This window comes from Salminus brasiliensis, chromosome 1 (genome assembly GCF_030463535.1).
Source record: "Salminus brasiliensis chromosome 1, fSalBra1.hap2, whole genome shotgun sequence".
Lineage (NCBI taxonomy): Eukaryota > Metazoa > Chordata > Actinopteri > Characiformes > Bryconidae > Salminus > Salminus brasiliensis.
In genome coordinates, this window is record NC_132878.1 from 95,729,872 (window position 1) to 95,754,042 (window position 24,171).

At 39.3% G+C, this 24,171-nt stretch overlaps 2 protein-coding genes across 2 annotated transcripts in view; both read left to right on the forward strand.

Moving 5' to 3' along the window:
• The window catches only part of myom3 (myomesin 3), a 94,254-nt gene extending 81,967 nt beyond the window's left edge, over positions 1-12,287 (forward strand). The window contains exons 27-36 of the mRNA XM_072692482.1: positions 462-529; positions 2,165-2,272; positions 2,407-2,494; positions 3,753-3,791; positions 3,924-4,029; positions 4,281-4,444; positions 9,137-9,173; positions 9,339-9,361; positions 11,431-11,486; positions 11,733-12,287. Of these exons, the coding sequence (XP_072548583.1) occupies positions 462-529; positions 2,165-2,272; positions 2,407-2,494; positions 3,753-3,791; positions 3,924-4,029; positions 4,281-4,444; positions 9,137-9,173; positions 9,339-9,361; positions 11,431-11,486; positions 11,733-11,999 (956 nt within the window). The 3' untranslated portion in view covers positions 12,000-12,287. The remainder of the gene's footprint in view (positions 1-461; positions 530-2,164; positions 2,273-2,406; positions 2,495-3,752; positions 3,792-3,923; positions 4,030-4,280; positions 4,445-9,136; positions 9,174-9,338; positions 9,362-11,430; positions 11,487-11,732) is intronic.
• Positions 12,288-16,820: 4,533 nt separating this feature from the next.
• fabp10a (fatty acid binding protein 10a, liver basic) lies at positions 16,821-22,519 on the forward strand. Its single transcript, XM_072659694.1, has 4 exons — positions 16,821-16,887; positions 17,222-17,394; positions 18,477-18,566; positions 22,469-22,519. Exons 1-4 carry the CDS (start codon positions 16,821-16,823, stop codon positions 22,517-22,519), a joined length of 381 nt encoding a protein of 126 aa, XP_072515795.1.
• Positions 22,520-24,171: the final 1,652 nt, after the last annotated feature.

Below are 24,171 nucleotides of genomic sequence, written 5' to 3' on the forward strand. Positions count from 1 at the left end.
GAACGGTGGTGCTCCTTACTCCCAGTACTTCTGGGGTGAGGTGAGGTGGTGGATCATCATCCAACATCCTGACAACCCTCACTACTAACGCTGCTCTTGTCGCTGAATGCAATCAATCAAATCCTCACAGCAATGCTTGCTCCAAAATCTAGTAGAAAGTCTTCTTCTTCTTCTTCTGCTCTGGACAGTAGAGACAGCTACTCCAACAAAAGCAGGATATGCATTTTTAATCCCCTTGATTTCAGAGGAAACTGTTAAGAGTAATGAGCAGGTGTCCCAATACTTTTGTCCATGTGGTGTATAGCTATTTCAATGGCTTGCAGGAATACGCCCAGTTATCAGTCCTGGACTGTAGAATGGTGCTAGAACAGCTTACTGCAGTGCTCCTGCTACAGGACAGTGTGGAGGGGGTTAAGGTGGGACGCTGAGTGCTGTAATCTGCTCTGTTCTGTTTCCTGAAGGACCCCACTTTGAGGAGTTTTTGTCCTGGACTGTGACGGAGGACTGTGAGATGATTATGAAGTGCAAGGTTTCTGCGAACTGTGCATTTAACACCTGTGCATGAGGCCTTCACAGAGAGGCCATAGAGCCCCTGGCTTCCATTCACTACTCAGATTCAGCCATATTTCCACTGCAGGGCTGAACAGAGGGTCACCGTCCTGGTGGCTTATCCACACGGACACGGTTCGGCACGGAACGGCAGTTTTCTCAGCATGGTTAGCTAACCGCGCTTGAGGGCATTTGCTAAAACGGCGCTGGCTGGCGGCTAGTCTAACATGGCCTCATCCGACATCGCTAAAACGGCGTTAGCATGACCCGGCTGACGGCTAGTCTAACATGGCCTCTTCCGACATCTTTAAAACGGCGCTAGCTGAAGGCTAGTCTAACATGGCCTCTTCCGACATCGTTAAAACGGCGCTAGCTGAAGGCTAGTCTAACATGGCCTCTTCCGACATCGTTAAAACGGCGCTAGCTGGCGGCTAGTCTAACATGGCCTCTTCCGACATCGTTAAAATGGTGCTAGCTGACGGCTAGTCTAACATGGCCTCTTCCGACATCGTTAAAATGGTGCTAGCTGACGGCTAGTCTAACATGGCCTCTTCCGACATCGTTAAAACGGCGCTAGCTGAAGGCTAGTCTAACATGGCCTCTTCCGACATCGTTAAAACGGCGCTAGCTGAAGGATAGTCTAACATGGCCTCTTCCGACATCGTTAAAACGGTGCTAGCTGAAGGCTAGTCTAACATGGCCTCTTCCGACATCGTTAAAACGGTGCTAGCTGAAGGCTAGTCTAACATGGCCTCTTCCGACATCGTTAAAACGGTGCTAGCTGAAGGCTAGTGTAACATGGCCTCTTCCGACATCGTTAAAACGGTGCTAGCTGGCAGCTTGTCTAACATGGCCTCTTCCGACATCGTTAAAACAGTGCTAGCTGACAGCTTATCTAACATGGCCTCTTCCGACGTCGTTAAAACGGTGCTAGCTGAAGGCTAGTCTAACATGGCCTCTTCCGACGTCGTTAAAACAGTGCTAGCTGACAGCTTGTCTAACATGGCCTCTTCCGACGTCGTTAAAACGGTGCTAGCTGAAGGCTAGTCTAACATGGTCTCTTTCGACATTGTTAAAACGGCGCTAGCTGACGGCTAGTCTAACATGGCCTCTTCCGACATCGCTAAAACGGTGCTAGCATGGCCCGGCTGAAAAACGGCGTTCCAGGCTTATAAAACATCAGTACTGCAGCGTTAGCCTGGTCCAGCTCGCTTCGTTGAAGCTAGTATTACCTAGTATTACACACATATAGAGTAATAGCAGTTAATACCATGCAAATCTCATATATATATATATATTTTTTTTTTTTTTTTTTAGATACACTTGGGATATTACATATCTTATATTAAAAGCTGATACATGTGCATATTAACATATCAGTTAAAATAACATATTTAACATATTAAAATAAGCTGTACTACCGTGAAGCATCTGTAACAGTAAATACATCCCCAGCGTTACATTGTTATTACAAGAATAATTAATGTGTAATAACACTGTTATTATGTACACTTCGTATAAAGTAAGACTCCAAACTGTTTATCAATAGCCTCATTCCCAACGCAGTTCATATGCTAGCGATGCTCGGTCTGCTTTCCCCCTTTTACAAACACAGGTGACGAATATGAGCAAGGACACGAAGCTGAGATGGTTTAAGGACGGTATGGAGATCACCCAGGCTGTGTTTGAGCCGTCTGGAGTCAGCACGTTCACTGTGCCTCAGGTACCCTTTGCTAAGAGTGACAGCTGGTGAGGACCAGTTAGCCTTTGCCACAATGATCACATTGAATTTGCCTGATCTGAATAAGGTTATCCCAGAGCTCACTTAGCAGTATAATACTGGGTTCCTGATTCCAGGTGACAAAGAAGGAGGCGGGTGTGTACAGGGCTGTGGTGTCTGACAGCAGAGGAGAGGACGAGAGTGTACTGGAGTTAGTGGACACAGGTAAAAAGTACAAAGAACTCATAGCTATTATTGTTAACCCACCTCTGCATTACACACACCACTCACTTTACTAGAAACACCTACATTGTGCTTCCAATTACTGGCCACTTTATCAGAAACACCTCCCTCGTGCTTCCAGTCACTGGCCACTTTATCAGAAACACCTCCCTTGTGCTTCCAGTCACTGGCCACTTTATCAGAAACACCTACCTTGTGCTTCCAGTCACTGGCCACTTTATCAGAAACACCTCCCTTGTGCTTCCAGTCACTGGCCACTTTATCAGAAACCCCTACCTTGTGCTTCCAGTCACTGGCCACTTTATTAGAAACACCTCCCTTGTGCTTCCACTCATTGGCCACTTTATTAGAAACACCTACCTTGTGCTTCCAGTCACTGGCCACTTTATCAGAAACACCTACCTTGTGCTTCCAGTCACTGGCCACTTTATCAGAAACACCTGCCTTGTGCTTCCAGTCACTGGCCACTTTATCGGAAACACCTACGTTGTGCTTGCAGTCACTGGCCACTTTATCAGAAACACCTACCTTGTGCTTCCAGTCACTGGCCACTTTATCAGAAACACCTCCCTTGTGCTTCCAGTCATTGGCCACTTTATCAGAAACCCCTACCTTGTGCTTCCAGTCACTGGCCACTTTATTAGAAACACCTCCCTTGTGCTTCCAGTCACTGGCCACTTTATCAGAAACACCTCCCTTGTGCTTCCAGTCATTGGCCACTTTATCAGAAACCCCTACCTTGTGCTTCCAGTCACTGGCCACTTTATTAGAAACACCTACCTTGTGCTTCCAGTCACTGGCCACTTTATCAGAAACACCTGCCTTGTGCTTCCAGTCACTGGCCACTTTATCGGAAACACCTACGTTGTGCTTGCAGTCACTGGCCACTTTATATGAAACACCTACGTTGTGCTTGCAGTCACTGGCCACTTTATCAGAAACACCTCCCTTGTGCTTGCAGTCACTGGCCACTTTATCAGAAACACCTACCTTGTGCTTGCAGTCACTGGCCACTTTATCAGAAACACCTACCTTGTGCTTCCAGTCACTGGCCACTTTATCAGAAACACCTACGTTGTGCTTCCAGTCACTGGACACTTTATTAAGAACCCCTATCTTATACGTTGTTCACTCTTCGGACACTTTATTAGAAACAGCACAGAACGAGAAGAGCTTTTTAATATCAAGGGAACATTTTGTCATCATTATTTTGTATATTTCTCTTCATTTCTCTTTCCAGAGTTCGACAGCCTCCTGCAGCGCCTGAGCAAACAGTGCGGTAGGTTCAGAAGAAGCCATCGAGCCGCTGAAATCGAACTTAACACTGGACTTCATGTCTTTTATACAAAGCGTTGACAGTGGTTGTGCTGCCTGAGCTGACCCCCTCCCCGGGCCTCTGTCTGATCTACAGCTCTTTCAGCCAGTCCCCTGGGGATCCAGTGCACAGCGGCGGGCTTCAAACTCTACTGCTCTCTGAAGTACTATCTGAGCTACATGAAGACCAGCTGGTACTTCAAGTGAGTTCCTTTTGTCCAGAGATCCAGCTCCAGGCATCGAGGGAGAGGAGCAACCGTTTGATTTTTAGGCCCAATGCACTGAAGAGAGTCACAGCTACAAACCAAAGACTCGGTTTGGCTTGTCCTCATTTTATTTCCCTTATTGTGCTGAGAAATCTTCCCCCCAAAATGAAGAGGATTTGAGAGACGGTAGAGTGTTTGTTGCTGCTTTATTTATTTGTGATTTTACCCTTTAATCATTTCTGTGACAGAGAGAAAAGAATCGACCAGGAGGAGAGGACAGCACCTGGCAGCAGTATGCAGAAGGTCTGGATCGAGATATTTAACCCCACTGAAAACGACAAAGGGAAGTATACCCTGGAGATGTTTGACGGCCAGGATACACACAAGCGGCATCTGGATCTGTCCGGCCAAGGTACAGCTTCTGTCCTTACAAATCCATCTGCATGAATAAGATAAAATTACATAAAATATTCAGAAAAAAAATTATAGATTAATCAATTTTCCCAATTGACAAATAGAGGTTGTACAGTTCTGCAATTGAGTGCTCACAGTACTTTACTTAATTAGTAGCTCAAGTAGAACCTTAGAGAACATCTACTTTTAATTAAGCACTTTTACCAATAATGAACAAATCCAAACTCTATATACACCACAGGACAAATACGCAGAAACTCTATATACACCACAGGACAAATACACAGAAACTCTATATACACCACAGGACAAACACACAGAAACTCTATATACACCACAGGACAAATACACAGAAACTCTATATACACCACAGGACAAACACACAGAAACTCTATATACACCACAGGACAAATACACAGAAACTCTATATACACCACAGGACAAATACACAGAAACTCTATATACACCACAGGACAAATACAGAGAAACTCTATATACACCACAGGACAAACACACAGAAACTCTATATACACCACAGGACACATACACAGAAACTCTATATACACCACAGGACAAATACACAGAAACTCTATATTCACCACAGGACAAATACAGAGAAACTCTATATACACCACAGGACAAACACACAGAAACTCTATATACACCACAGGACAAATACACAGAAACTCTATATACACCACAGGACAAATACAGAGAAACTCTATATACACCACAGGACAAATACACAGTAACTCTATATTCACCACAGGACAAATACACAGAAACTCTATATACACCACAGGACAAATACAGAGAAACTCTATATACACCACAGGACAAATACACAGAAACTCTATATACACCACAGGACAAATACACAGAAACTCTATATTCACCACAGGACAAATACAGAGAAACTCTATATACACCACAGGACAAACACACAGAAACTCTATATACACCACAGGACAAACACACAGAAACTCTATATACACCACAGGACAAATACAGAGAAACTCTATATACACCACAGGACAAACACACAGAAACTCTATATACACCACAGGACAAACACACAGAAACTCTATATACACCACAGGACAAATACACAGAAACTCTATATACACCACAGGACACATACACAGAAACTCTATATACACCACAGGACACATACACAGAAACTCTATATACTGTATACTCTATATACTATATACTCTGTTATACTCTATAACAGCTCCCACCCCATGCATGAGACTCTGGCAGCACTGGGCAGCTCCTTTAGCGACAGGCTGCTTCACCCCAAGTGTGTGAATGAGCGGTATCGCAGGTCCTTCCTTCCTGCTGCCGTCAGACTGCACAACCAGCACTGCTCCCAGCGGACCACATACACACACACTTAACTACACACACATGTTCATGTTCAGGGAATACTATGTGCAATATCCCCCCCCATGTGCAATTAAGAGTCTTTTGCTATAAATAATATTGTTTATTGCTTTTTTAATTCTTATTTATAATGTGTATATAGTGTAAATTATTTATCTAAATTTTTGTAACTGAGTGTCTTGCTATCCCTTTCTGCTGTCACACTGTGAATTTCCCCACTGCGGGACTAATAAAGGCCTATCTTATCTTATCTTATACACCACAGGACAAATACACAGAAACTCTATATACACCACAGGACACATACACAGAAACTCTACATACACCACAGGACAAACACGCAGAAACTCTATATACACCACAGGACACATAGACAGAAACTCTATATACACCACAGGACAAATACACAGAAACTCTATATACACCACAGGACAAATACACAGAAACTCTATATACACCACAGGACAAATACGCAGAAACTCTATATAAACCACAGGACAAACACACAGAAACTCTATATACACCACAGGACAAATACACAGAAACTCTATATACACCACATGACACATACACAGAAACTCTATATACACCACAGGACAAACACACAGAAACTCTATATACACCACAGGACAAATACACAGAAACTCTATATACACAGGACAAATACACAGAAACTCTATATACACCACAGGACACATACACAGAAACTCTATATACACCACAGGACAAATGTCCTCTATTTACACCACAGAATAAATACACAGAAACTATATATACACCACAGGACGAATATACAGAAACTCTATATACACCACAGGACAAACACACAGAAACTCTATATACACCACAGGACAAATGCGCAGAAACTCTATATACACCACAGGACAAATATGCAGAAACTATATACACCACAGGACAAATACACAGAAACTCTATATACACCACAGGACAAACACACAGAAACTCTATATACACCACAGGACACATACACAGAAACTCTATATACACCACAGGACAAATATGCAGAAACTATATACACCACAGGACAAAAACACAGAAACTCTATATACACCACAGGACAAACACACAGAAACTCTATATACACCACAGGACACATACACAGAAACTCTATATACACCACAGGACAAATACACAGAAACTCTATATACACCACAGGACAAATACAGAGAAACTCTATATACACCACAGGACACATACACAGAAACTCTATATACACCACAGGACAAATACACAGAAACTCTATACACACCACAGGACACATACACAGAAACTCTATATACACCACAGGACAAATACGCAGAAATTCTATATACACCACATGACACATACACAGAAACTCTATATACACCACAGGACAAATATGCAGAAACTCTATACACCACAGGACAAACACACAGAAACTCTATATACACCACAGGACACATACACAGAAACTCTATATACACCACAGGACAAATGTCCTCTATATATACACCACAGGACACATACACAGAAACTCTATATACACCACAGGACAAATACACAGAAACTCTATATACACAGGACAAATACACAGAAACTCTATATACACCACAGGACACATACATAGAAACTCTATATACACCACAGGACAAATGTCCTCTATTTACACCACAGGATAAATACACAGAAACTCTATATACACCACAGGACAAATACACAGAAACTCTATATACACCACAGGACGAATATACAGAAACTCTATATACACCACAGAACAAACACACAGAAACTCTATATACACAGGACAAATACACAGAAACTCTATATACACCACAGGACACATACACAGAAACTCTATACACCACATGACACATACACAGAAACTCTATATACACCACAGGACAAATACGCAGAAATTCTATATACACCACATGACACATACACAGAAACTCTATATACACCACAGGACAAATATGCAGAAACTCTATACACCACAGGACAAACACACAGAAACTCTATATACATCACAGGACAAATACACAGAAACTCTATATACACCACAGGACAAATACACAGAAACTCTATATACACCACAGGACAAATACACAGAAACTCTATATACACCACAGGACACATACACAGAAACTCTATATACACCACAGGACAAATACACAGAAACTCTATATACACCACAGGACAAATACACAGAAACTCTATATACACCACAGGACAAATACACAGAAACTCTATATACACCACAGGACAAATACACAGAAACTCTATATACACCACAGGACAAATACACAGAAACTCTATATTCACCACAGGACAAACACACAGAAACTCTATATACACCACAGGACAAATACACAGAAACTCTATATACACCACAGGACAAATACACAGAAACTCTATATACACCACAGGACACATACACAGAAACTCTATATACACCACAGGACAAATACACAGAAACTCTATATACACCACAGGACAAATACACAGAAACTCTATATACACCACAGGACACATACACAGAAACTCTATATACACCACAGGACAAATACACAGAAACTCTATATACACCACAGGACAAATACACAGAAACTCTATATACACCACAGGAAAAACAATTCAGATGCTATATACACAACAGGACAAACACATACACAAAATGTCCAAATGTTTGTGGACACCCCTTCTAATGAAAGCATTAGTACTGAAGTACTGCCAATAGAATAGGACTATATGGGATAGCAGATAGACATGCCTAATGTTAGGTGTGGGCAAGAGGAGTGTACACTCCCCAGCATTGAGTCTTCCATTAGGTGGGGTGGTGAGCTTCATCCAACATCCTGACCTCACTAATGCGTTTGTCGCTAAATGCAATCAAATCCTCACAGCAATGCTTATCCAAAATCTAGTAGAAAGTCTTTTTTAGAATTTCCCCACTGTGGGACTAATAAAGGATTATCTTATCTTATCTTCTTCTCTGGACAGTAGAGACAGTTACTCCAACAAAAGCAGGATCAACTCTTTTAATACCATTGATTTCAGAAGAACAATATGAGCAGGTGTCCCAATACTTTTGTCCATATAGTATATATAGCTAAGGTGCAGCAAATGTAAAGAAAATTCCTTATGCCATAGGTAAGAAGCATAAACATCACTGTCACTATCACCAGCCTTCAGCAGACCTTAGAAAAATGCATGGCTCCATCTGCTGGACAGAACACATTATTAGATGTTTTGGGAGCAGCCTCTGTCCAATACCTCAATGTCTCAACCTATGTCTCATCTCTTTGCTCTGTCTCCTCTAAAGCCTTTGCAGATGCTCTGCTGGAATACCAGAGGCTGAAGTAAGTGTCATTTGGAAAAAAACTGTCATACATAAAAACTGCCATTAACTGCTTTATGATTAGAGATCTTTATGCTAATTGTGATCAAAGGGTTTTAATGCAGTTGCTGTTACAACTGTGATCTAAATTTAATAAATTTTTCTCTTTTTGTTTTTTTTTCCACAGGCAAGTGGCGATTGCAGAGAAAAGTAAGTGACTGCTTGAAAGAATGAGATGTGATGGCATAAACATATAGATATGCTACTGACACGATAGGATACAATAGAAATCATATCTACACTATAGAATACAGAACAAATGAATTAAATGTAGAAATATATATAAATATAGATTTCTTTAGGAATCCTAGGACAAAGTCATAGAAATACTAATGTGACAGCACAGGAAAATGTAGAACTTCTAGTGGCACCACGGGACAATGATGGAAATCTAAGTGACATCTTAGGAATACCACTGACTGATAGAAATCTTAGTGGCTCCACAGGACAAAGATGCAAATCTTACTGGCACCACAGGACGAAGACAGAAATCTTAGTGACAACACATGAAAAAGACATGGAAATCTCAGTGAGACCACAGGACAAAAACAGAAATCTTGTGACAGCACAGGACAAAGACATGGAAATCTTAGTAAGACCACAAGACATGGAAATCTTAGTAAGACCACAGGACAAAGACAGAAATCTCACTGACACCACAGGACAATGACATATATCTTAGTGACACCACAATACAAAGAAAGAAATCTCAGTGACACCACAGGACAAGGACAAGGAAATCTTAGTAAGACCTTAAGACATGGAAATCTTAGTAAGACCACAAGACATGGAAATCTCAGTGAGACCACAGGACAAAAATAGAAATCTTAGTGACACCACAGGATAAAAACAGAAATCTTAGTGACAACACAGGACAAAAAAACAAATCTCAGTGACATCACAGGACAAAGACATAAATCTTAGTGACACCACAAGACATGGAAATCTCAGTGAGACCACAGGACAAAACAGAAATCTTAGTGACAACACAGGACAAAAACAGAAATGTTAGTGACACCACAGGACAAAGACATAAATCTTAGTGACACCACAAGACAAAGAAAGAAATCTCAGTGACACCACAGGACAAGGACAAGGAAATCTTATTAAGACCACAAGACATGAAAATCTTTGTAAGACAGCAGGACAAAGACAGAAATCTTGAGACAACACAGGACAAAAACAGAAATCTTAGTGAGATCACAGGACAAAGACAGAACTCTTGTGACACACAGGACAAAGATATGGACATATTAGTGAGACCACAGGTCAAAAACAGAAATCTTGTGACACCACAGGACAAAAACAGAAATCTCAGTGAGACCACAGGACAAAGACAGAAATCTTGTGACAACACAGGACAAAGATATGGACATATTAGTGAGACCACAGGACAAAAACAGAAATCTTGTGACACCACAGGACAAAAACAGAAATCTCAGTGAGACCACAGAAAAAAGACAGAAATCTTGTGACAACACAGGACAAAAACACAAATCAAGAGATTTGTGTGACACCACAGGACAAAGACAGAAATCTCAGTGACACCACAGGACAAGGACAATGAAATCTTAGTAAGAGCACAAGACATGGAAATCTTAGTGACACCACAGGACAAAAACACAAATCTTAGTGACACCACAGGACATAGACATAAATCTTAGTGACACCACAAGACAAAGAAAGAAATCTCAGTGACACCACAGGGCAAGGACAAGGAAATCTTAGTAAGACCACAAGACATGGAAATCTTAGTAAGACAGCAGGACAAAGACAGAAATCTTGTGACAACACAGGACAAAGACATGGAAATATTAGTGAGACCACAGGTCAAAAACAGAAATCTCAGTGAGACCACAGGACAAAGACAGAAATCGTAGTAGCACAATAAAACAAAGACTAAATTTTGTTTTATTAAAATAAAAAAATAAATAAAATAAAGAATAAATTTATTTTTGACGATTAGTGATGTCTAATCGTCACTATCATCAGACCAGACTGTCACCCTTTATCCAGTGTGGTCTGTAACACACTACAGTAGTTAATGATTAATTAAAGACAGGAGATAATAATAATAATAATAATAATAATAATAATAATAATAATCATTATTATTGTTATTGTTGTTGTTGTTATTGTTATTAGTATTATTATTATTAGAATTTTAATAATCGAGAGTGAAAAAAAAGACATCTTAGAGGCCTATTTCTTCTTCCTAGATCGTGCCAGAGTCACAAAGGGATTACCAGATGTTGTGGCCATAATGGAAGGCAAGGTAATTTCCACCAGCGATGCAGAATGGACTTTATAAGTATCAGCGCTAATCTCTCTCCCCCTCTCGCTCTCTCTCTTTCTGTAAATGCTTAAATTATTCAAGTCATATTCTTGCCAAAACAATTCATCAAAATGATTTTATTTATATGAGAGAATTAAAAAAGTTTACAACTAATATGAATAATAAATTCAACGGATCTTGTTGATTTTAATTAAGGGAATAATCTCTCTCTTCACTCTCTCTCAGACTCTGTGTCTGACCTGCTTTGCCGATGGTGACCCCGAGCCGGAGATGTTCTGGCTAAAGAATGAGAGAGAGATCACCTCCGCCGGTCAGTTCCACGTCGCCAATGAGAAGAAGTGCTCCACCATCACCATCAGCTCCGTCACCATGGAGGACTCCGGCAACTACAGCATCTTTGTGCGCAACTCGTACGGCTCACAGACCGTCCACGTGACGGTCAGCGTGTACAAACATGGAGAGAAGCCGCGGGCAGACGCCATCGAGATCTAGGAAGAGAGGAGAGCGAGTGTGCAATCAGTAGCAGCGACAGGCCGAGCTGATATCTCTTACAGCCTCAGTCAGGAATCACTTAAAGCAGCATTATGCAGAATTTCTACCTTAAAGCAGCAGCTTCAGGTTCATGCTACGGCGTCTCCGTCATTCCCACTCCGGGTTACTGCACTATGGAGCTTTGGTGGTGGAGCTGCAGGTGGAGAACCTCTCTCCACAACTGCTGTGTGATGCTGCATAACCCATCATATTAGTCCTATTAGTGTAAACACCTGTAGTATTACTCCACCGCCTCAGCCCACATGCTTTGCTTCTTTACCTTTCAGTGATGCTTCTGTATTCCTCAGCTTGTCCAGAAATGCATGTGTCACTCGTGTCCTTTAGAGGTGGCTCAAAGGTGGTTGCGGATTCCACCTCCCGACTTTACGGGAAGCCCAGGATCAAGATATGCCAAATTCTTACATAATGCTGCTTTAAAATGACAGTTTGGAGAAAAAATCGAATATACATGAAACCTCGGGAATGATGGATGGTGCTTCAGCCAATGCTTTTGGGATCAGTTGAGGAGTTGGGGATGAGGTGAGAGGGACAGTAGACACAGTCACTCTAAGAAAAGCTGGAGCAACTCTTTTTAATACTCCTGATTTTAGAAGAAACAGTGAACGAGCAGGTGTCCCAATACTTTTGTCCGTATAGTGTGGCTTCCTAACCTTAAGACGACAATATTTTATTACAGTGTAAAGGCAAATTGGGTAAATTAGCTACAAGGCTAATTCAGCTAGCAAATACTATACATTTTTCTAGGTCTCCTCCACCACACGATGCAACCAGTGCTGGGAGGGTGAAGACCATCATGAGCTTCCTCCAATTCACGTTAGCTCTAATGCAACTCCACTGGAGCTCAACGCGCTTGGAGGAGAACACTAACGGCTGATTCTGGTAGGTCAGCTAACAGCCGCCTGCACTGGCCACAGTGAGTGATAGGGGTGAGGTAGTGTCATCCTACCCAGCCAGAGAGAGAGAGAGAGGGAGGCCGGTCATGCTCTCTGGGACTTCCAGGTCTGTTTAAAGGGATTCAAGGTAACCTTCCCTGACTGGGGCTTTAAGGGTTTGCTGCTCTGAAGGCCTCTGGTTTGGTTTGAGAAGCTTAGTTTTGTGGTTTTGCTTATTTAATGCTTATTCTTCGACTGAAGTGAAATAAACATGCTGTTTGTGTAATTAGGTTTGGTGCTTGGGTTCATTTGGTTCAGTGTAATGACGTCAGTATTTTGTCACTGTCACACAAAAAGCTTTATATTATATATGAGAAAAGATAAGATAAGATAAGCCTTTATTAGTCCCACAGTGTTGAAATTCACCGTGTCACAGCAGCAAAGGGATAGCAAGACATTCAGGTGCAAAATGTAGATAAATTACCTCTATATACAAAATATAAATAATACAAGTAAAAACAATATTATTTACAGATTATTTACCGATAATTAAAAACTGACCCTTAATTGCACGAGGGGGGCAGTCTTCTCTAGCATGTTCTCCTGTCTCCCACCACCTGCACTTCCCAGGATGAGTTTGTTATTGAGCTCTCCAGACGAAGGTAGGAGGTAGTGACTTCTGGCTCCTGTAGGTGGCACTGTACATGGACTGTTTTTTGGACGGACTGTGACAATTCTTTGTGCCACTGCTGGTAGACCCGTATGACCGTATGCTTCCATACACCTGCAGATTCAGCTATTTCCTTCACACTATGGTCTTTGGCCACGCCCAAATGCTGGAAATCACTCCTTTTAGCCAATCATTACCTGTATCTGCTTAGCAACCCATTTTCCACACATTCAATTAGACACTCACATTGCACTGTACTGCACTATTCTCAATGTCTGAGTCCTGTCACACACCCCGCAGGTATTTGTAGCCCAATAATCCTTGGCAGCGCCATCTGCAGGGGCCTATCCATATAATAGTTTGAGAACTTTATATATAAAGTTCTATATATATATAAAGTTCTATATATATATATATATATATATATATATATATATTACTGCTATATTATATATATACACTGTATATATATACAGTATATATATAAATATAGTGAATTTATATATATACTGTGTATATATATACATATATGGATATATAGTGAAATTATATATATTATATACATATACAGTATATATATATTCACTATATTTATATATAGTGAACCTTTTATATATATAGAACTGTACAGTACTCACAACTTATTGGTATTTTTAACAGCCTTTAATTATTTTCTCATTTCAGCCTCTAACAGCTAATGTGTATTGTGTGGTGGTGAGGAGGCGGGAGTGAGCATACATACATAACATGACCCTTCTGGATATTCCATGGACATTCTGGAGCTTTAATTATGACGTCTAGTGTCATTCATTTTCTACAGCCAGTTCCCTCTCATTTATTAATAATAAAATAAAATTTACATATTTAAACCATTTGAACTATTTAACACCTATAAGGTTGTGTATACTGCAGTTCAATATTAGGCAGATGTCGTTGCCACAGCTTTACTGTAAAAACACATGGTAGCAGTGTTCACTGTATTACAGCACTGTTGTTGATCTTTACAGTAAAAATAGATAGAAGTACAGAATTGTGCTGTTATGGGTAAAATGGTCAAATTCAGGTAGATGTGGTCACCGTGGCTGCAGGTTTAATTCCAGTTTGGCCTTAATTTGCCTCTATTTATGAAGGTATATTAAATTTTACAATTTTATAAGTTAAATTTGTGCATTTTTACAGATTGATATTGTAAAATAAATATAATTTATAATTAGAAATGTTTCTGAAACACACAGGTTGTTACTTTAACCACTTATCAGTATTTCCCTGTACATCTCTTACTACCCTGACATGGTGCGGCCTGTGTGTATCTGCAGTAACACTGGGTTTTTAATGAAATCACTGGTTCCACTGGGCTGTCTGAGCTGTCTGGGCTGTCTGGGCCGTCTGGGTTGACAGTAGATTTACAGATATGCTGTACCACATAGTGTTTCCTAATAGACTGCTTCATTATGCAAGACCAGGACTTTTTTTTTGTCCAGAAAGAAAAAAGCAAACAGTCCACAGGGTCGTCCACCTCTCGGCCAATTCCACAGCCGACCTCAGGATCGGGGTTATGCTGCATTACATAGCATGAGCTCTGAATGAAGGCAACACTGATTCTTCACCTGGAGAAATTGTCGTTCCTTATGACTAGATCTTCTTGTAGGTGGTCCAAAATGGGGTCCATTATTGTACTCTATAGAACCCTGTATGACTCAGGGTCACTGCTATCCTGAGACAGATGGAAGTCCAGAATGGCACGTCGAAGCCAGAGGTGAGTTCCACAATCTGGCAAAACTGCCAAATTTGCTTTAGGCTGTATAGTGAAGTAGATGCCCGCCTTTCTTCTTCCCCTGGATGTCTGACCTGCACCCTAACTCATCCCCAACTCATCAACGCACCATCCATCACTCCAAAGAACACAGCAGTTCCTCCACTGCTCCACAGCTCAGTACTGCTGCTGGGGGGGCTTTACACCCCTCTAGCCCACGCCTGGCATTAGGCAGCATGGTGCCAATAGGTTCATGACGTTGATCAGCTCCAGAGAGAGAGTCCTATTCTATTGGCAGCACTTCTTCTCTACAGGGGTTCAATCACTTCAAGCATTTGGATGGATAACCAAATGTGGGAGACTGGGGTCTGGGTGACTGTGCTGCATTACACCAGTAAGAGTCCTTGGGCAAGACTCCTAACACTACATAGGCCCACCGCTGTGGATAAGAGCCTCAGCTAAATGCCGTAAAGGGTTAATAATTAAAAAGGCCATTTAAAGTGATTACCAAGCAAAGATAATGGTTGACTTATTTTTACAGAGTGTTACCAGTGAAACTGGTCATTCTGCAGGTGTGCAGATGTGGAGTTCTCAGCATCGGGCACTGTAAATAGCCCACCCAGACTGAAATTAGCCCCGGATTAAGCCTCAGTCTTGACTAAATAGGACTTCTAATGGTGAAACTCTAAAGGCATTGTAATACAGCCCTAACTCAGAGAGCCATGATTCCCAGGAATCCCTGATGTATAGACAGGGGGTCTGCAATAAAGTGCATTGCCCCATGTGAGATTCAGGTGGGCTGTAACAATGGCTGTAAAACTATGTACAGACCCACTCAGAGCCCATGCCCACCTGAAACCCACCAGGAACCCACCTAGCCCACGTTCCACCCATTCAGGCTGGGTTGGTGTTGCTGAGCAGCTCCTCTAGTACCTCAGGTTGTTGCCATGGGGTTGCTAGGGGGTTGCTAGGGGGTTGCTATGGTATGCTCAGTGGTGGGTAGGTGGTTGCTGTGGTATTCCACATGGTTGCAAGGCTGTTGTTAGTGTGCTAGCATCTAGATGGCGTGAGGGGATGCACAAACCTTTGTCCATTCGTTTCCATGGAAGAACCCATAGACCCAAAGTTCCCCAGAAGACATGGTTCTCCAGAAGACTCGGAGAAGACTACCCTACTGAAGCATTAATATCTCGTTAGAAATGCCTTCATCGTATCTAGAAGGCTCTGATGCATAACACTGTGTGCCAGATGTGCCATAGGGTCACCAATCTGCAGATGTAAATGAACTCCAGGTTGTCCAAACAGGCCAACGCCACTATGGAGACGTTAATGATTAGTGAAGCAAGGGGGACTTTCTTGACCACTATAAGAACCCGGAGTGGTGGGGGAGTCCTCTCCACGCTGCGAGGAGCTTCACGAAGTGTCTTGAGCTTCAGCCTCTGGTGGTGAAGGTGACTTTGGCAGAAATGGCCTTCAGCGGAACATGGCAGGTTTACGCCCAGGAGAACTACGAGGAGTTTCTCCGGGCTATCTGTGAGTACAGCCGAGGTTTTCGCACTGCAGCAACACGGCTAATGCGGCTGTGAGTGATGTGTGTGATGATTTAGGCCTGTGGTTAGCTAGTTAGTGCCATGCTAATGGCCAGGGGTTAGCTGTCCATAGCATGGCTAGCTACATTTGTCTTGTCTAATTAAAAAAAATCACATCTAAATATGAAGGTTTGTGGCTTTACTGTTGATTAGGTTCTCATCAAAGTGTTTCGGCTAATGTTAGCATGGCTAATTTACTGCTGGTGAGATCGGCACATCTTCAAACCAGGCAGCAGGGACTGGTTGATCGCCACTGATATACGCTTCTCCTTCTCCAGCTCTGCCAGAGGACATCATTAAGATGGCCAAGGATGTCAAACCCGTGACAGAGATCCAGCAGACCGGCAACGACTTCGTCATCACCTCCAAAACTCCCGGAAAATCCGTCACCAACTCCTTCACCATCGGCAAGGAGGCCGAAATCACCACCATGGACGGAAGGAAGCTCAAGGTATCGTTTCATTACCATTCGTCTGGACTTTTCTATTGCATATACTCTACAGTTCTTCAGGGGGTTCTTTACCAAAGGCAACGGTTCTACATAGAACCATAATAACTGACATTTCGGTGCATTGGGTGTGTTTTTTAGCTTGGCTACAAAAGGTGGAAAATTTGCACCAATTAGGGCTGTATACAACTCTATTTCTGTAAAGTGTTTTTTTTTTACATTGTTCACTTTTTATCAGTTAAAACCAAATTATTAAAAAGCTGGATCTAGTAAATGAGATCGGTTTGCTTCTTTCAAGCGTTATTTATTTCTTGGAAAAAAAATAAATTAGCACATTTTTCCGCTTTCTATTTAAAAAAAATATTTTTCTTGAGAAAAAAAAATCATGAAAAGCTAAATTTGTCATTTGTTTATTTAAAAAGTAAAAAAGTAAAATAATTACATTTATAATAATATATAATTATTTTAATAATAATATATCATTAATAATAATAATATATAACAACATTAAATGTAAAGAAAAAAGTATTTTCTTTTGAGGAAAACAAATACATATTTTATTTCATGAAAAAGTAAATTTGTAATTTGTTTCTTTAAAAAGTAAAGTTTCTTTAACAGTAAAATAATTACTACTAATAATATACAATTAATAATAATATATAACAATAAAATACTAAAACATACAAAAATGTGCTGCTTATTTGTTTGTGAAATAAAAAGTGTGCATGTGCATCATTTTTAAGTAGTTAATTTATCTCAATTTTTAATTCAAATTTACATTAAAAATAATCTGCACATTTTCATGAAAAATGATATCATTTGTTTCAACAAAAAAATCCATCTGTATCTTTCTTTTTAAAAATATCAGATTTTTTCTGCAGTTTTTCCTTGAAAACTTTTTTTAATTCTGCATTTATTCTTTAAAAACAATTTTAGATTTTTTTTTATGTTCTGCGTCTCTCTTTTTAAAGTACATTTATCTCAAAATTTGCTTGAAAAACAGAATTGTCTGCATTTTCATAGATGGTAATGTTGGTTCTGATGATGCTGATGAAAGTGATGACTCTGATCTGTATTCCCTTCAGTGCACCGTGAAGATGGAGGGAGGAAAGCTCATCTGTCAGACAGACAAGTTCTCACACATGCAGGAGATCAAGGGAGGAGAGATGATTGAGGTGTGTACGTCTAACACACACTGCACTGCACTCACCTGGTCTCATGAGATATTAGCCCTCATAGAACCCCCCTCAGCCAATCACACTGGTGGAACTGACGGTGACAGTGCGGCCTGGGTTCTGCTGGTAGAAGCAGGAGCAGAGTGAAAATGAGCACGATTAGAAAGGAGGCCGTGCTCGTTAGCCAAATGCTTATTGCTGTGTTTTCATTTTGGAGGCTTTATAGAGTTTGAATTGACTTGAGACGGATCTTAGCTCAGTTCTGGGCTTTTTTTAATGGCACTGCGAGACTCAGTCAATTTTGTGCTGCTAATACGTTCAGCCAACTCGACAAAGTCATTCCATCTTAGATCTCAGGTTTAAACCCTCTGCTTGTGCGACGCACTGCAGCAGCGTTATTACTAATCACAGGAGCTTGCAGAGCAGGCCCAGCCCTAAAGCTCATACTGGAGCAATCCAGAAAGAGCTCATCTAAGCTAATTAGCATTCATAAAGCAGTCCGTCAGCCGCTGCTCTTAAAACAAAGATATTACACCAATTTATACTAATAAGAACACTACTGACGTACGTTTAATAGACTGTAATTAAAATGCAACTACTCATTACTCATATACTGCACATTACTCAATATGCAGTACTCAGTCATTGCTTATATACTCAATACTCATTACTCATATAATCAAGACCTAGTACTCAGTCGTTATACTCCATACCCAAAACTAACCCAAAAAGTATCATAAATTCAATATGCATTACTCATGTACTCAATGTGCATTTACCCATTACTTAGTACTCAGTCATAAATCATATACTCAATACTCATTAATCAGCCATTACTCATATACTCAATACTCATTAATCAGCCATTACTCATATACTCAATACTCATTAATCAGCCATTACTCATATACTCAATACTTATTAATCAGTCATTACTCATATACTCAATACTCATTAATCAGCCATTACTCATATACTCAATACTCATTAATCAGTCATTACTCATTTACTCAATACTCATTAATCAGTCATTACTCATTTACTCAATAATCATTAATCAGCCATTACTCATATACTCAATACTCATTAATCAGCCATTACTCATATACTCAATACTCATTAATCAGCCATTACTCATATACTCAATACTTATTAATCAGTCATTACTCATATACTCAATACTCATTAATCAGTCATTACTCATTTACTCAATAATCATTAATCAGCCATTACTCATATACTCAATACTCATTAATCAGCCATTACTCATATACTCAATACTCATTAATCAGCCATTACTCATATACTCAATACTCATTAATCAGTCATTACTCATATACTCAATACTTATTAATCAGTCATTACTCATATACTCAATACTCATTAATCAGTCATTACTGATTTACTCAATACTCATTAATCAGCCATTACTCATATACTCAATACTCATTAATCAGTCATTACTCATATACTTAATACTTATTAATCAGTCATTACTCATATACTCAATACTCATTAATCAGTCATTACTCATTTACTCAATACTCATTAATCAGTCATTACTCATTTACTCAATACTCATTAATCAGCCATTACTCATATACTCAATACTCATTAATCAGTCATTACTCATTTACTCAATACTCATTAATCAGTCATTACTCATATACTCAATACTCATTAATCAGTCATTACTCATTTACTCAATACTCATTAATCAGTCATTACTCATTTACTCAATACTCATTAATCAGTCATTACTCATTTACTCAATACTCATTAATCAGTCATTACTCATATACCTAATACTTATTAATCAGTCATTACTCATATACTCAATACTCATTAATCAGTCATTACTCATTTACTCAATACTCATTAATCAGTCATTACTCATATACTCATTAATCAGTCATTACTCATATATTCAATACTCATTAATCAGTCATTACTCATTTACTCAATACTCATTAATCAGTCATTACTCATATACCTAATACATAGTACTTAGTCATAACTCATGAACTCAATACTCATTAATCAGTCATTACTCATTTACTCAATACTCATTAATCAGTCATTACTCATATACTCAATACTCATTAATCAGTCATTACTCATATACTCAATACTCATTAATCAGTCATTACTCATTTACTCAATACTCATTAATCAGTCATTACTCATATACTCAATACTCATTAATCAGTCATTACTCATATACTCAATACTCATTAATCAGTCATTACTCATATACTCAATACTCATTAATCAGTCATTACTCATTTACTCAATACTCATTAATCAGCCATTACTCATATACTCAATACTCATTAATCAGTCATTACTCATTTACTCAATACTCATTAATCAGTCATAACTCATATACTTAATACTCATTAATCAGTCATTACTCATTTACTCAATACTCATTAATCAGTCATTACTCATTTACTCAATACTCATTAATCAGTCATTACTCATATACTCAATACTCATTAATCAGTCATTACTCATATACTCAATACTCATTAATCAGTCATTACTCATTTACTCAATACTCATTAATCAGTCATTACTCATATACTCAATACTCATTAATCAGTCATTACTCATATACTTAATACTCATTAATCAGTCATTACTCATTTACTCAATACTCATTAATCAGTCATTACTCATATACTCAATACTCATTAATCAGTCATTACTCATATACTCAATACTCATTAATCAGTCATTACTCATTTACTCAATACTCATTAATCAGTCATTACTCATATACTCAATACTCATTAATCAGTCATTACTCATATACTTAATACTCATTAATCAGTCATTACTCATTTACTCAATACTCATTAATCAGTCATTACTCATATACTCAATACTCATTAATCAGTCATTACTCATATACTCAATACTCATTAATCAGTCATTACTCATTTACTCAATACTTATTAATCAGTCATTACTCATATACTTAATACTCATTAATCAGTCATTACTCATTTACTCAATACTCATTAATCAGTCATTACTCATTTACTCAATACTCATTAATCAGTCATTACTCATTTACTCAATACTCATTAATCAGTCATTACTCATTTACTCAATACTCAGTAATCAGTCATTACTCATTTACTTAATACTCATTAATCAGCCATTACTCATTTACTCAATACTCATTAATCAGTCATAACTCATTTACTCAATACTCAGTAATCAGTCATTACTCATTTACTTAATACTCATTAATCAGCCATAACTCATATACTCAATACTTATTAATCAGTCATTACTCATATACTCAATACTCATTAATCAGTCATTACTCATTTACTCAATACTCATTAATCAGTCATTACTCATTTACTTAATACTCATTAATCAGCCATTACTCATTTACTCAATACTCATTAATCAGTCATTACTCATATACTCAATACTCATTAATCAGTCATTACTCATTTACTCAATACTCATTAATCAGTCATTACTCATATACTCAATACTCATTAATCAGTCATTACTCATTTACTCAATACTCATTAATCAGTCATTACTCATTTACTTAATACTCAGTATTCAGTCGTAACTCATGTACTTAATACTACTAATATTATTCATATAGTAGTACTTAGTATGTAGTACTTAGTCATTACTTAATGTGTATGCTCAATACTCATTACTCAGTACTCATATACTTAATACTACTAGTATACTCATTACTCAGTCATTACTCGTATAGTCATTAATCAATATTTCCTCTTATACTCATATACATATACATACTCAGTACTCACATTCACTATACTCATATACATATACATACTCAGTACTCAGTCATTACTTCTTTACTCAGTACTCACTGCTTTTCCTCTCTCTCCCTTCATCAGACCCTGACCGTAGAAGGGACCACCATGGTCAGGAAGAGTAAAAAGGTGTGATGGGACTTGTTCAGCTGAAGAGGTCTGCGGTTTGAAGCGTCTATTTAAATAAAAGTTCATTCATCAAAAACATCTGTCTGTTTTTTTTGTTTGTTTGTTTTTTGGTCCATCATTTGCATTAGCCCGCAGAATTAAACAGGCTGCTTACTGTGTCTTTAAAGCTGCTATATGCAAATGAGCCAAGCCTGAAAAGCTCTTATAATAACAGTGTGAGTGGGTGTGGCTAAACTACAACACAACAGGATATCTGTAAATGTCACAAAAACAACAGAACAGACTTCTCATATAAGAACTGCATGGACTTATTATTATTATTATTATTGAACTTAATGTTTACATGTTTTTATTTTTATTAAAACAAAAGCAAAGTACGTTCGCATACCATAGGCCCTTATAGCTGCTGTGGCTAATTAGCAGTTGCTTATTATAAGCTTGTAAATTAAGGCTTCCAGTATGATCCGACTATCGCTGGTTAGAAAAGCTGCGTCTTTAAAGCTGCCATATGCAAATGAGCCAAGTCTGAAATGCTCTTATAATAACAGTATGAGTGGGTGTGGCTAAACTACATCAGAATAGGATATATGTAAATGATATAAAAACAACAGAACAGACTTCTCTTATATGAACTGCATCAAAGTACGTTTGCATAACATAGGCCCTTATAGCCGCTGTGGCTAATTAGCAGTTGCTTATTATAACCTTGTAAATTAAGGCTTGCCGTATGATCCGGCTATCGCTGGTTAGAAGCCGGAGTCAGAGAGAGCACAACTGCCCGTGCTCTCTCAGGGCTGAGTGGATGGCCTTCCTCCTCCTCCTCACATCAGTCCTAGCGTGATGTTGGTCAGTACAGGCGTCTGCTAGCTGTTGTATCGGAGCTGGGGAACCGCGCTTTCCTCCGAGCGTGCTAACTACCTACCATCGGCGGCAGTGGCTAGCTTAACATGTGTCAGAGGAGACGTGTGCTAGTCTTCACCCTCCAAGTGTTTTGGGCATTGGGGGGAGTTCACATGAACGGGGATTGGGTCATTGGTCTTCCAAATTGGGTCAAATTAGACCTTTAATTGACCAATATATAGTTTACACCATTGCTACGTCATACATACGCCAGTGTAGTAAACCTCATACCTAATGGTTATGATGACACTCTTTTACCCGAATTCTGAGATTATTTTGGATCTAAAACCCATTGCATATCAGTAAAGTGGTGGAGGGATACATGCAAGGTGATTTGAGGTCAAATAGTCCCAAAAGTAAACCCCTTTTTTTTCCAACACACCCAGAAGAGAGCAAGGCCAATTGTGCTTCCAGGCACATGGCTAGCAGCATGACCGGGATTCGAACCAACGGTCTCCTGGACCACCTGGGGCCCCACTTTTTCTTTTTTTTTTTGTTATTTTAGACAGTACAGGCGGAAAAGGAAAAGGATTTTAGGCCCTGTCCATCATTTCACACATGAGTTCAGGCAACTCGTGACCACTTGCATGACCACTTGCCTCGCTAGATATTTACCCGCCGAGTAATATTAAATTTTTTTATTTAATTTTCCTTAATGTTATATTATATATATTATATATACTTTTTTTGGTCTTCTCTGGAAAAGGTGGAGAAGACCTGTCCTGTATTGTAGCCCCTGTCCATCATTTCACACATGA